Source organism: Oncorhynchus keta, chromosome 12 (genome assembly GCF_023373465.1).
Source record: "Oncorhynchus keta strain PuntledgeMale-10-30-2019 chromosome 12, Oket_V2, whole genome shotgun sequence".
Taxonomy (NCBI): domain Eukaryota; kingdom Metazoa; phylum Chordata; class Actinopteri; order Salmoniformes; family Salmonidae; genus Oncorhynchus; species Oncorhynchus keta.
In genome coordinates this window covers 30486515-30501726 of record NC_068432.1, presented here as the reverse complement: position 1 = coordinate 30501726, position 15212 = coordinate 30486515, and the positions used below count along the sequence as shown (strand labels likewise).

The 15212-nt window shown below is 43.3% G+C and overlaps 1 protein-coding gene across 2 annotated transcripts in view; it reads right to left on the bottom strand.

Annotated features, from left to right (window-relative positions):
- Window positions 1-15212, bottom strand: part of LOC118391290 (nectin-3-like protein) — a 90201-nt gene that overhangs the window by 38148 nt on the left and 36841 nt on the right. For both annotated transcript variants that reach the window (XM_035782537.2, XM_035782536.2), the window contains exons 2-5: window positions 4042-4389; window positions 2864-3163; window positions 2499-2616; window positions 2211-2362 (exon numbers count right to left, since the gene is read on the bottom strand). In XM_035782537.2, the coding sequence (XP_035638430.1) occupies window positions 2211-2362; window positions 2499-2616; window positions 2864-3163; window positions 4042-4389 (918 nt within the window). The remainder of the gene's footprint in view (window positions 1-2210; window positions 2363-2498; window positions 2617-2863; window positions 3164-4041; window positions 4390-15212) is intronic.

The window sequence follows — 15212 nt, the reverse complement described above, 5'->3', positions numbered from 1 at the left end:
ATGGGCAAAATGGCAAATAATAATATAATAATAATAATAATAATAATAATAATAATAATAATAATAATATTATTCCTTTACAGTTCAGTCAGTTTGAAAAAGTGATTTGGACACTCCCTGTGTTGACTTGATCCAGATCTTCACATGCTCCCTATTATGTTCTTTAGGCCAGATGAACCATGATCAAGCACCTTACATCAGCAGAAGAGACATGCTGGTATTTCTGTCCGGACTTGTTGAGTCTGTATTTAACTGCTGTGGTCAGGGTTGCAAAGCTACCGGTAATTTACCAAAGTTACCGGAATCTTCAGTAATTTTGGCAATTAACAGACAATATATGGCACTATCATAACTTTGGTGATTTATACTTGGAATAACTTTATTAATTAAACATGTATAGTATTCATTTATTATATCTGTGTCCATATTGTCCATGAGTAGATAAAGTAGATATTTTCTCTTAAACCATATGGTTCAAGAGAAAATAGCTTAATGAAAAAAAGCATCTGATCAACAATGGCATTACTTTGAACTATTTACTTTTTCACAACTGCCCCCAAATACATACTTACATATTAAAACTAATACATCCTTACATAGTAAAACTAATACATAATGCTGAAACCCTCATATTAAACATCAAATGTATTCACTAAATTGATGTTTTTTATTTAGCATAATGTTTTACAGCTTTGTCATTCATTTTTGTATTTTGAAATAATCTTATTCAATGATTTAATATAATTTTACATGTGATAAGGCCATGCAGAAGGCCAGAGATAATTAGATGCCTGTGATAACCTGAAGTACCCAAAAGGGCCACTAGATGTCTTGTGAGAGATGACATCAAATCCATGAAAGATACCAACATTCTGGTAGTTTCCTGTTAAACTTAGAAATGTTCCAGTGATATATACCCTCCCTTTGCAACCCTAGCTGTGGTTGTGATTGGATTAGGACTGCACATGTGTGAAAGGTTTCCCCTAAAAGTGTTCAGTGATGTTGTGAAGTTCTTAAAACAGCAACATAAAATAACACTAGTCCTGGTTCCAGGTCCGATATCTGTAGAGATATCAGACTCTCAGATCCAACAGAATGACGTCGTCCCGACGCCATGCGGAGAAACTGCACGAACGTGTGGGCGAGCACACACACAAGAGTGAAACACAGTACCCAGAAGCGCGCACACAGAGAACACACACCACGCACAAAACCACAGAGCTCCCCTCAAAGGGAAAAGCAAAAATATATATATATGTTTAATAAATAAGAGTTGAAAAGAGCTGGTGAATATTTTATGAATCTGGGACATCTCAGTCAAGGCTGCACGCCTCTGCCTTTCACTGCGTCACACACACACACACACACACACACACACACACACACACACACACACACACACACACACACACACACACACACACACACACACACACACACACACACACACACACACACACAGAGAGGAAAAGAGAGAGAGAGCAAAATAGTAACAAACAAGAGGGATGGAGAGAGAGATGTACAGTAGTCATACTGAAAGCTTAATTCAGGAAGAGAAGAAAGGTTTATGAGCCGAGGGAGGTGAGGGGGTTAACAAAACCTCAGGGACATGGTGCTCATATTGCACAGAAGAGACAGACACATGCCAGGCCAGGGGAACAACAGGGGACAGGCTACAAAGCCTGGAGTGAGTTAGTGGTCTGAGATGATGATTAGGGATGAGCAGACAGACAGATGGGTTTGGCCAGAGAACTAGGGAGCTCTCCTCTCCTGTTGAACATCTGGAGACCTAATCAAGACTAATCAGGCTCCAATTAAGACTCTTACATCTGAGGACCAGAAATAATCTGCACTAATACAGCGTGGCAGCTCGCTTCAATTCAAACACTGACACACCCTCAAGCTTAGATGGATTAGGGTTTAGAATGACGAAATGCTGGATGGACCATGTGTGTTTCTGTGTGTGTTTAAATGTGATTCATCCTCAGAAAAGTATACCATTGTTTCAAAACCATAAAAAAGTTATAAGTGAAGTGTTTAGTAGTGAGAGCCATAGAGACACAGAGATAGTATTGTCCATAGAGATAAATCAAGACTCATCTCCATGGTATTATCTCTACACTGAAAGCTTCAAGTTCTCCCCAAGAGAAACAGGGAGAATGTGTGCAATAGCAAGCTGTGTGCATATTCAGCAGCGTTTCCCCTCTCACCTTGTATGCGTATCCGCAGGTCCCTGCTGCGTAGGTTGATGGCATTGGCAACCTCACACCTGTAGACTCCAGAGTCATTTCTTTGGAGGGGCCTCAGAAACAGCAACGTGCTGTTCAGTATCTCCACCCCCTCTGGCATGTCCCCGTCCAGTCTGGGATGCACACACACATACAAGAACACAAAATGAAAGACGGACACAATTATACACAAACACTGGTTCAATGTTCAATCTGCAGTGTGAACAAATTTGTGCTCACTTAAAAATGTGATCACACACGCTCACAAACCTGATCCATCTGAAGTGGTGGGCTGGTGGGTTTGCCTTGGCTTTGCAGGTCAGCAGGACGCTCTCGCGGCCCACGTGCCAGTCACCATCATAACCTACCACCACAATGTCTGGGGCATCTGCAGAGACAAGACACAGGAGGATTAACATATATAGCAACAGGAAAAGCATAAACCCACCCCCCCCTCCCCACAAAAAGAGAAAAATGGTGTGAAATGACATGTGAATCAGTTAAATCAATCAAATCTGTCTAAATTCCATCATGATAGACATGACTAATCTGTGAATGATTGTGAACAAAAAAGGCATTCTTGTGGGACTCGTGTTCAATCACGCACGCACACACACAGACAGAGAGAGACTCACACTCCACATTGAGCTGGTAGGGGATCCTAAAGTCCGTGTGCAGGGCAGGATGGCGCACCACACAGGTGAGGGCTTGACCCTGGACGTGGCGGGTGGGCTGCCACAGGTAGTGCACTTGGGTGCTGGTGGTGCCGTTGGCCTCGTCCTGCATCGTCACCTCTGAATGGCCAAACAGGTCCGTCTCCCAGGAGACTTCGGCAGGGGGGAGGGCCCGCTCAGCGATGCAGGTAGCCACCACCGTCTCATTGCCCTCATCGATCAGAGCCACCGAGCCAGCCGACACATACACCTTGGGCTCCACTGAGAGAGAGGAGAGAGAGAAATGGAGAGAAAGAGCTGTACTGTTTAGTCAGAGTTCCAGTAGCCTCTAGGGAAGTAGAGTTGAGTTCCTGAGTCTGGGAGAGCTTCCAAACACACACCCTCTTTCAGTCATTCACCAAGCTCTTGTTAATTTCTGTCCACCTCTGCCACTCTCTCCATCTCCCTAGATTCCCCCCTTTCCTACTATGCAGTAGCAGCTCAGGGACTTCCTGTAACCTTTCCAAAAGTGTGTGTGTGTGTGTATATATAAAGCCATGGCTTTGCCTGGAATGATAGATCTATCCATCTATCCAACCCCAGCCCCTCCCAGGAGATCCCTTAAAATAGAGGGATGTTTCAACTGTGCAACACACATACACACACCGCACGCCTTATGGCCCACCGCATTTCTCTAGCTCTAATTATAGCACCCTGTTCTTCTACACCCCTCCCTTGCTCCCTCGTTCCCATTCCTCCACCCCTCCACTCATTCTCACAACTGTACCCAACTGTCATACTGTTTACCCCACAGCAAATCTCCATGACTCTTCTTACTGCAACGCCACTTCATCGACCAACCCTTATTCCAATCTCTCGTTCTCACCACTTTCCTTCCTCACTCTCCCCCTTCTCTTTTTTCCTCTTCCACTTTGTCTTACCACTTTCCCTCCGGCTCAGTGATGTGAGTAGGATGTCTCTCCCCCAGAATATTGGTATGCATTATTCATTAAATTTACAAGAGGCACTTTACTAAGATACAGAATTACATTTCAGAATCTTACAAGCACACTATTAGCCAGACAAACACACAGATACATTTACAAAAGGTGTGTTGCACACAGACACACACACACAAGCAAACACATGCACATTCTTACCAAGCACACTGACAGTGGTGGAGGCCTGTGTGTTGCCCAGGGGGAAGGTGGCCACCTTGCAGGTGTACACTCCAATGTCTGTGAAGCCCACGTCCTCCAGTACGATGGTGGCGTCATGGGAGGAGGGTGAGCGGAAGGACAGGCGGCGAACGTAGTCCGGGGGGATGGAGATACCGAACACGGGATTGTACACCGCCACCGTCACCGAGCCTGTGGGCAGCCGACGCTCCCAGGAACTCTGGGTAAAACTCAGGTTGGCCTCCACCTCCACACTACAGCCCAACGTCACGTTCTTCCCCAATACAGCACTCACCTTCTGGGGCACCAACACCTGACTGCCCCCCACACCTGGAGCCAGGGAGAGAAACAAAGAATGAATAGTTTCACCATCAAAGATCAGTTCATTCCAATTATTTCTAAAGAACTACTGTTAGCAGTAACATTGAGAGAAAAGCAGTGGGGAATATGTTAAGTTATTAAGTATAATCCTAACAGTTGTACTTGGGCAGTGAAACATAAGCCTGTAAGTGGGTGTGTAATGTGTATGGCTGTACATTCAATATGCCCACTGATGATGGCAATAAAGGACCTCCATCGGTCTCTCAGAATCACATCATTTACCATAATAACAATAAAACTGAAACACATGCACAGCTTGTGAATATGTGTGTGTTAAAGTTTGTGAATAGGTAAGGAGGACATGTGGGGACAACCTGCCAATACTACAACAACAGCAGCAGGTGCGGTATTACAAACACACAGGAGTACCACACACACACACACACACACACACACACACACACACACACACACACACACACACACACACACACGCATACACCTAGTCATATAATCATGGATGAAACTCGAGCACCATTCATTACAGCTGGACTCTCTTTTATAAAGTCCTCAAACCATATTTAAGCCCATGACATAAACCAGTGTTCAAGGGTGACCTCACCAACTTGATCTCTTCGTTTCATGCGTGTGTCATCTGAACATAATCATAGTCTCCTCTCGAGGCACTATCAATAAACATTTATCATGTTGGGTGTAATAGTGTGTGTGTGTGTGTGTGTGTGTGTGTGTGTGTGTGTGTGTGTGTGTGTGTGTGTGTGTGTGTGTGTGTGTGTGTGTGTGTGTGTGTGTGTGTGTGTGTGTGTGTGTGTGTGTGTGGTCGGGAGAGCGAGATGGTTTTGTGAACAACATTTACTTGAAAGAGCACTGACGTCAGCTCCGCTAAGACATTCCCAAACCAAAACACAAGCTTAGTCAGTTCCATCAAACTAAGCATTCACAGACATCTGTGCTGATCTGATCATGAATCCACAGCAACCAACATTTGGTTTTCCATCAACATAATACACAGGCCAGCGTTTGTGTATGTTGTTCCAAAGATCAGTTTATTCTTGTACAATAGCAGCCTGCCTGCCCTACTCCTGACCTGAATCCAGGAATTAAAAGCAGCCCTTTGTGAAACAAATCACTCGCTCTGTCCCTGTATCCAATCAGAACTAGCCTCTAAAGCTCCATCATCCCCTCTAGTTATTAACATGGCCTGTCCACACTCACAGCATTAAGATCAGCAGTACTCCAGAGACACAGGCAGAGAGAGAAAGAGAGAAAGAGAAAGAGAAAGAGAAAGAGAGAGAGATATGGAGACAGGCAGACAGAGACAGAAACTGCAGTACTCCACAGACACAGACAGAGGGAGAGAGTTACGGGAAAGGGCGAGGTAGAGAGAAAGGTGGGAGAAAGAGAAAGGAAGACAGGGAGAAGATATGGCAATATGATGAAAGTGCTAGTGGGAGAAGGAACAGTCTAAAGTAAGTAAAGGGTCATATGAAACAGATGAGGAAACAAATCTATCACTAAGAGATTCTGCTGTCCAAGAGAGAAAAAAAACTGTGGAAGGAACGAGTCCCAGAAAGATAAATAAACACGAACATCATAATAATACCACCATGCTGCACTCACCACACCACATCACTAATTGCAACAAGCTGCCAGTGGGAAGACGTCATCGTAAATCAAAACCCTCTGCATTGCTTGGCAACTGACTCAAAACATTCTGCCTGTTGTTGCCGAGCCAACAACAACCCCAGCCCAATCTCTCAGCCAACCCAACAGAAGTATTTTCCTGAGTGTCCCCCCAACCTGGAAGCCTGAGACCTGAGCACAGAGAGGGTGAAAATGACATTAGAATGCCAGAGGGAGAGAGGAGAGGAAATCAACAAGAGGACCATTCGTTAAAAGACAGGGTTTGAGGGCTGACCCCATTTAGTCGACTTGTCGATTGTTTGGTCAATCAATATTATTTTAGTAGAGCAGTGGCAAATCATTTTTTAAATGTGGCACACAAGACCTCTGATTCGCGCCTGTCTGAGTGGACTTAATCAAGTGCGGACGCGGCAGGGTTGGCACAACAGTAGCACATTTACTGTTAATTCCCATTATCTCTCATATAGTGTAGCACCACGTATTATCAGCATATTCAAAAGAGTTTAAAAAACATATTACCTTCAAGTGTTCTTGTGATCAAGCCATCAATGTTTTGTGATTATTGGTGTCGTAAAAATGTTAGCTACCGGTTTAGCAATTAGCATGTTTGACATTTATTTTTGATAAGTGGTTTAGCAAAAAAAAAACATCCCATATTAAACAGTTATTGGCCACCTTACTATTTTGTTCAATTACAAGGTATATCCATTTCATTTTGTAAAAACAAAGAGACAACAACCTCATATGCGAAGTTGACTCGTTGGCTAACCTTCCGGTAAAAAAATAAATAATTACGTGCCTGAAATCCGTTAGCTATATATCAGAAGTAAAATGTTGGATATTAAATTACGTGTGGTCTGTCGCGCAGTCAAATTTTTACAATACACAGCGTCTCACAAAATGTACATTTGTTACTTTTTTGAAAAATCTCAAAACCTAACTTAATGAAAAGGGGGGGGGGGGGGGTGCCTTAATCGACATCCACGTCTTCAGCGCCCGGGGAACTGCCTTGCTCAGGGGCAGAATGACAGATGTTTACCTTGTCAACTCAGGGATTCAATCCAGCAACCTTTTGGTTACTGGTCCATTTGCTCTAACCACTAGGCTACCTGCTGCCCTTAACCAAACAAGCATTGTAGCTAATTTCCCCCCCAACATCAGACATTCCCTAACGTCAGACACTCTAGCGGTTAGAGGATTAAATCACCTCAAGCTCAACATTTAAATGAACAAATATAACTTTACGTTTTGCAACTAAAGACACTCTTCTAGCTAGCTGACCACCGATTTTCATTAAGTTAGGTTGTGGCACCCACATCAGCAGAAATGGTAGGATAACTTGGAACTCCAAAAGGAAAAAGGTTCTGACCGACCAGAAGAGGTTTTTTCTTCTGGTTAGTCTATATTGATCTCTGGCTCCCTCTTTAGTTATACGTATGTTCGGGGACAGCCCTATAGGGTTTTATTGGAAAATATATTTGCTGACCGCCCTGCCGCGCCCTAGAGATTAACAGTGGAGTTGTGCCATTTTATAGGGGTGGGATCTCAAGCAAATAAAGGATGGGAAACACTCTTTGTAATCCTTCCCTGAATTCTCGGATGTTTGAATAGCACGTAACGCAACGACTAGGTATGTGAATTTTCCCATTGCTGAAGTGCCCTGCATTGACCACAGTTGACTTTGCAACCTTGGCTCCTAGGTCTACAGGGTGGAACCACAGCATTACGTTTACTGTTGGACAGCTGTTGACTCTTGTTAGGCATGTCAAATATCAGTGGCAGCTGTGTCACTTCTGGGTGGCTCAATAAGGCTAGTTAGTGAGCTGACAGTGATGGAGGTATTTAGCTAGTTACACATAGCGACTGCATTCCACAAAAGGGCATTCACTCACTCCAAACAGGTGATGCTTGAAAGATCACAGTGCAACCCAGCAGATACAGATACAGAGTTTCATCCACTGAGACCAATCTACAGGATGTGGTTTCTGATGAGCATATTGTCCAGGAGAAGAGTGGCTGTATGGGCGCTCACAACTGGAACTTTAAGATGGAGATTTTTCTAAATGGGAAGCAGGGGATTTAAATAGCCATATATTGGTAGATGTTAATAACCAGACCACTAGAGAACTGCTTGAGCCCTAGAGATCTGTTGTTATTTTTAGGCTCCCCTCAAAAGCAGAGAGAGGTATACAGAAAGAAAAGACAGATCATAGTGAAATAGGCCCTCTAATGTAATCACCTAACCATCAGGGGAAAGAGGAAGGCAAAGAAATGCTTAACATAACCGTTTGTGAAAGCTACTCCTTCTATTGTATCAAAATGAATCAGCCTTTAAGACCAGCAACAAGCATACAGTTGAAGTCGGAAGTTTACATACACCTAAGCCAAATACATTTAAACTCAGTTCATGACATTTAATTATAGTAAGAATTCCCTGTCTTAGATCATTTAGGATCACCACTATTTTAAGATTGTGAAATGTCAGAATAATAGAAGAGAGAATGATTTATTTCAGCTTTGATTGCTTTCATCACATTCCCAGTGGGTCATATGTTTACATACACTCAATTACTATTTGGTAGCATTGCCATTAAATTGTTTAATTTGGGTCAAACGTTTTGGGTAGCCTTCCACAATAAGTTGCATTCCTCCTGACAGAGCTGGTAAACTGAGTCAGGTTTGCAGGCCTACTTGCTTGCACACACTTCTTCAGTTCTGCTCACAAATTGTCTATGCCATAGACTCTATGGGATTGAGGACAGGGCATTGTGATGGCCACTCCAATACCTTGACATTGTTGTCCTTAAGCCATTTTGCCACAACTTTGGAAGTATGCTTGGGGCCATTGTCCATTTGGAAGACCCATTTGCGACCAAGCTTTAACTTCCTGACTGATGTCTTGAGATGTTGCTTCAATATATCCACATATTTATCCTTCCTCACGATGCCATCTATTTTGTGAAGTCCCTCCTGTTTTGCACCAGTCCCTCCTGCAGCAAAGCACCCCCACAACATGATGCTGCCACCCCCGTGCTTCACGGTTGGGATGGTGTTCTTCGGCTTGCAAGCCTCCCCCTTTTTCCTCCAAACATAACGATGGTCATTATGGTCAAAAAAATTGTTTCATCAGACCAGAGGACATTTCTCCAAAAAGTATGATCTTTGTCCCCATGTGCAGTTGCAAACCGTAGTCTGGCTTTTTTATGACAGTTTTGAAGCAGTGGCTTCTTCCTTGCTGAGCGGCCTTTCAGGTTATGTCGATATGGGACTATGGATATAGATACATTTGTATCCTTTTCCTCCAGCATCTTCACAATGTCCTTTGCTGTTGTTCTGGGATTGATTTGAACTTTTTGTACCAAAGTACGTTCATATCTAGGAGACAGAAAACGTCTCCTTCCTGAGTGGTATGACGGCTGCGTGGTCCCATGGTGTTTATACTTGCATACTATTGTTTGTACAGATGAACATTGTACCTTCAGGCGGTTGGAAATTGCTCCCAAGGATATACCAGACTTGTGGAGGTCTCCGATTTTTTTTCTGAGGTCTTGACTGATTTATTTTGATTTTCCCACTTAGTTTGAAGGTAGGCCTTGAAATACATCCACAGGTACACCTCCAATTGACTCAAATTATATCAATTAGCCTAGCAGAAGCTTCTAAAGTCATGACATCATTTACTGGAATTTTCCAAGCCGTTTAAAGGCACAGTCAACTTAGTGTATGTAAACTTCTGACCCACTGGAATTGTGATACAGTGAATAATAAGTGAAATAATCTGTCTGTAAACAATTGTTGGAAAAATGACTTGTGTCATGCACAAAGTAGATGTCCTAACCGACTTGCCAAAACTATAGTTTGTGAACAAGACATTTGTGGAGTGGTTGCAAAATGAGTTTTAATGACTCCATCCTAAGTTTATGTAAACTTCTGACTTCAACTGTACATCCTCATTACAGAGAAGAACCTACTGTAGCGCCTCTGTCACACACACACAGCGAGTCTGGCTGTCCTGGCAGCAAGGAGACATTGTTCCCAGAGGAGACTCAGGTGATCATTCTCCCTCAGTCAGCGCCGGATGGCGCAACTATAGTATGGGATTGGTTGAAGTTCAATGCTAATATCGATGAAAACTCACAAATCAACTTGAATGTTGATACACAACACACATCCCGCCTCATCATGAGCCGTCCAAACGTTACAGAGAACCACATACCGGATTTTTGACAGAGTCTTTAGCATTGGAGTATTCAGAGTTATTTCTGCAGCGACAGTCCAAATTCTAGATATTGGATAAAAATTAGACTTTAGAGTCCAAAAAGTGACCATTGGACTTAATTTTAGGATTGACCAAGTTTGTAGATGTAACAATTTTTATTAAGGGAGTGGCTCCTATTCTGTGATCGGATCTTTATTTCTGAGGCTTCGTATCTGTGAGCGTGCAAAGTCTCACAGTAACTAATGGGAATTTGGGACTTCAGTCATATATATGTATTTTTGTAAATAACAGCTGGTGCACGATATCTAAGGAAGTCTCGAGCTATTGCTCGCCTGAGGTAGAGAATCTCATGATAAGCTGTAGACCACACTACCTACCTAAAGAGTTTATCTGTATTTTTCGTAGCTGTTTACATACCCCCACAGTCAGAGGCTGGCACTAAGACAGCATTGAATGAGCTGTATTCTGCCATAAGCAAACAAGAAAACGCTCAGCCAGAGGCGGCGCTCCTAGTAGCCGGGATCTTTAATGCAGGGAAACTTATATCCGTTTAACCAAATTTTTATCAACATGTTAAATGTGCAACCAGAGGGGAAAAAATGATGGACCGCCTTTACTCCACACACAGCCTCCCTAGCCCTCCATTTGGCAAATCTCACCATAATTCCAACCTCCTGATCCCTGCTTACAAGCTCAAATGTAAGCAGGAAGCACCAGTAAGATGAAGATGCTAAGTTACAGGACTGTTTTGCTAGCAGAGACTGGAATACGTTTCGGAATTCCTCCGAAGGCATTGAGGAGTACACCACATCAGTCATTGGCTTAATCAATAAGTGCATCAATGACGTTGCCCCACAGTGACCGTGCGTACATACCCCAACCAGAAGCCATTGATTACAGGCAGCATCCGCACGGAGCTAAAGGTTAGAACTGCCGCTTTCAAGGAGCGAGACTCTAACCCAGAAGCTTACAAGAAATCCTGCTATGCCCTCCGACGAACCATCAAACAGGCGTCAATATCAGACTAAGATCGAATCGTACTATACCGGCTCTGACGTTCGTCGAATGTGGCAGGGCTTGCAAACCATTAGACTACAAAGGGAACCACAGCCGCAAGCTTCCCAGTGACACAAGCCTACCGGACGAGCTAAACTACCTCTATGCTCGCTTCGAGGCAAATAACACAAAACATGCATGGGGGCACCAGCTGTTCCAGGAGACTGTGTGATCACGCTCTCCGCAGCTGATGTGAGGAAGACCTTTAAACACGTCAGCATTCACAAGGCTGAAGGGCCAGACGGATTACCAGGACGTGTACTACAAGCATGCGCTGACCAACTGGCAAGTGTCTTCACTGACATTTTCATCCTCTCCCTGTCCGAGTATGAAATAACAACATGTTTTAAGCAGACCACCATAGTTCCTCTGCCCAAGAACACTAAGGTAATCTGCCTAAATGACTACCAACCCATAGCACTCACATCTGTAGCCATGAAGTGCTTTGAAAGGCTGGTCAAGGCTCACATCAACACCATTATCCCAGAAACCCTAGACGCACTCCAACTTGCATACTGCCCCAACAGATCCACTGTTGATGCAATCGCTATTGTTCTCCACACTGCCCTTTCCCACCTGGACAAAAGGAACACCTATGTGAGAATGCTATTCATTGACCACAGCTCAGCGTTCAACACCATAGTGCAGTCAAAGCTAATCAATAAGTTAAGGACCCTGGGACTAAACACCTCCCTATGCAACTGGATCCTGGACTTCCTGACGGGCCGCCCCCAGGTGGTAAGGGTAGATGACAACACATCCGCCATGCTGATCCTCAACACAGGGGCCCCTCAGGGATGCGTGCTCAGTCCCCTCCTGTACTCCCTGTTCACTCATGACTGCACATCTCCAACACCATCATTACATTTAGATGACATAAGTGGTAGGCCTGATCACTGACAACAACGAGACAGCCTATTGGGAAACCTGGTCGTGTAGTGCCAGGATAACAACCTCTTCCTGTGATAAAGACAAAGGAGATGATTGTGGACTACAGGAAAAAGAAGACAGAGCACGCCCCCATTCTCATTGACAGGGTTGCAGTAGAGCAGGTTGAGAGCTTCAAGTTCACATGCTTCAAGTGTCCACATCACCAAAAAACTAACATGGTCCAAGCACACCAGGACTGTCATGAAGAGGGCACGACAAAACCTATTCCCTCTCAGGGTCCTCAGACTCTCAAGGTTCTACAGCTGCACCATCGAGAGCATCCTGACTGGTTGCATCACTGTCTGGTATGGCAACTGCTCGGCATCCGACCGACCCACAAGGCACTACAGAGGGTAGTGCGTACGGCCCAGTATATCACTGGGGCCAAGCTTCCTGCCATCCAGGACCTATATACCAGGCAGTGTCAGACGAAGGCCCTAAAAATTGTCAAAGACTCTAGCCACCCTAGTCATAGCCTGTTGTCTCTGCTACCGCACGGCAAGCGGTACCGGAGCGCCAAGTCTAGGTCCAAGATGCTTCTAAACAGCTTCTACCCCCAAACCATAAGACTGCTGATCATCTAATCAAATAGCTATCCAGACTATTTGCATTGTGCACCCCCCGATTGTTATCGTCTATGCATAGTGACTTTTATAACTCTACCTACATGTACATACTACCTCAACTAACTGGTGCCCACGAACATTGACTCTGTACCGGTACCCCCTTGTATATAGTCTCGCTATTGTTATTTTACTGCTGCTCTTAATTACATGTTACTTTATTCTTATTGGCATTTTTTAAAACTGCATTTTTAGTTAGGGGCTCGTAAGTAAGCATTTCATTGTACGGTCTACACCTGTTGTATTTGGAGCATGTGACTATTACAATTTGATTTGAGCTATGCCAGTTACCAGTGTGCATGCACAAATGCATGATGACACATTGAATCAAGTCAAGAAGGCATGCTGAACAGACTGCCTCTGGGACTGAACTGCCCCATCTAGCTAGTTAGTTAGTAGTAGAGGGGTACAAAAATGCTGGTACACAGATGCATAGCTCATACAATTATATTTTGTTCTAGTCAATGACAATACATGTTGTAAAATAAATGCCTGCGTCAAATAGATTGCGTTGCATTGCATGTTAGTACACTGAAACTCAGTTATTATTTTTTTTGCATAGGATAGGGGACTCACCCAACATCACAAGCTTGAAGGGGATATGCATGTATTATTCACAAAGTCCAGCAACCAGCCTCTGTAGCTAGCTAGCTAACACCAGTCAGCTGAAAGATAGCTAGCTTAACTAACGAACAGGCAAAGGTAGCTAACTATACTTGTTTATGGAAGGTTTGATACACAAATCACAAATAGCTAACTAAAGCCAGACAACAACTGCAGACATCAACACAGAAGCTGGCTACAGATAGCTAGCTCATATCCAAATGCCAATCCTAAATTTTTCCACAAAACATAGCTTGCTACCCACACCAGTTCAAAACCAACACCAAACTTTGGGCAAATTGTCATGCTTACAATGAAATGGGTTTTTGCAAAACTAAAATAAAATGTTATTTGTCACATACACATGGTTAGCAGATGTTAATGCGAGTGTAGCGAAATGCTTGTGCTTCTAGTTCCGACAATGCAGTAATAACCAACAAGTAATCTAACTAACAATTCCAAAACTACTGTCTTATACACAGTGTAAGGGGATAAAGAATATGTACATAAAGATATATGAATGAGTGATGGTACAGAGCAGCATAGGCAAGATACAGTAGATGGTATCGAGTACAGTATATACATATGAGACGAGTATGTAAACAAAGTGGAATAGTTAAAGTGGCTAGTGATACATGTATTACATAAAGATGCAGTAGATGATATGATATAGAGTACAGTATATACGTATGCATCTGAGATGAATAATGTAGGGTATGTAACATTATATTAGGTAGCATTGTTTAAAGTGGCTAGTGATATATTTGATATCATTTCCCATCAATTCCCATTATTAAAGTGGCTGGAGTTGAGTCAGTGTCAGTGTGTTGGCAGCAGCCACTCAATGTTAGTGGTGGCTGTTTAACCTCATAGTCCACCCCATCCCGCATGCGGTCGCGTTACTACAGCCTCAAGCTCATTACCATAACGCAACGTTAGCGATTTCTAAAAATCGCAAATGAAATGAAATAAATATGCCTGCTCTCAAGCTTATCCTTTTCTTAACAATCCTGTCGTCTCAGATTTTCAAAATATGCTTTAGAACCAGAGAAAATCAATAATTTGTGTAAGAGTGGGGATAGCTAGCTTAGCATTTAGCGTTAGCATTTAGCACGCAACATATTCACAAAAACCAGCAAAGGGATCAAATAAAATAATTTACCTTTGAAGAATTTCAGATGTTTCAATGAGGAGACTCTCAGTTACATAACAGATGTCCAGTTTTTCCTGAAAGATTCTTGTGTAGGACACATCGTTCCGTTTTGTTACTATGCATTTGGCTACCGAAACTAACCGAAAATTCAGTCACCTACACGTCGAACTTTTTTCAGAATTAACTCCATAATATCGACTGAAACATGGAAAACGTTGTTTGAATCAATCCTCAAGGTGTTTTGTCATATATCTCTTCATTGAAATGGCAGTCCTAGAAGCCTTCTTTGTTCTCTGGTAGCTGACTTTTGGAAAAATACTGGTAGCTGACTTTTGCGCACCAATTTCCACGCAGACACCGTGCGGGACACTTGGCAATTGTAGTCTCTTATGGTCAATCTTCCAATGATGTGCCTACAAATACGTCACAATGCTGCAGACACCTTGGGGAAACGCTAGAAAGTGTCCGTCATTCCTGTCGCATTCACAGCCATATAAGGCGATCATGGAAAACGTACCTTCAGAAATCCTGTTCATTTCCTGGTCGCTCAAACATCTTGGTTTTGCCTGAAGCTTTTGTTATAAGG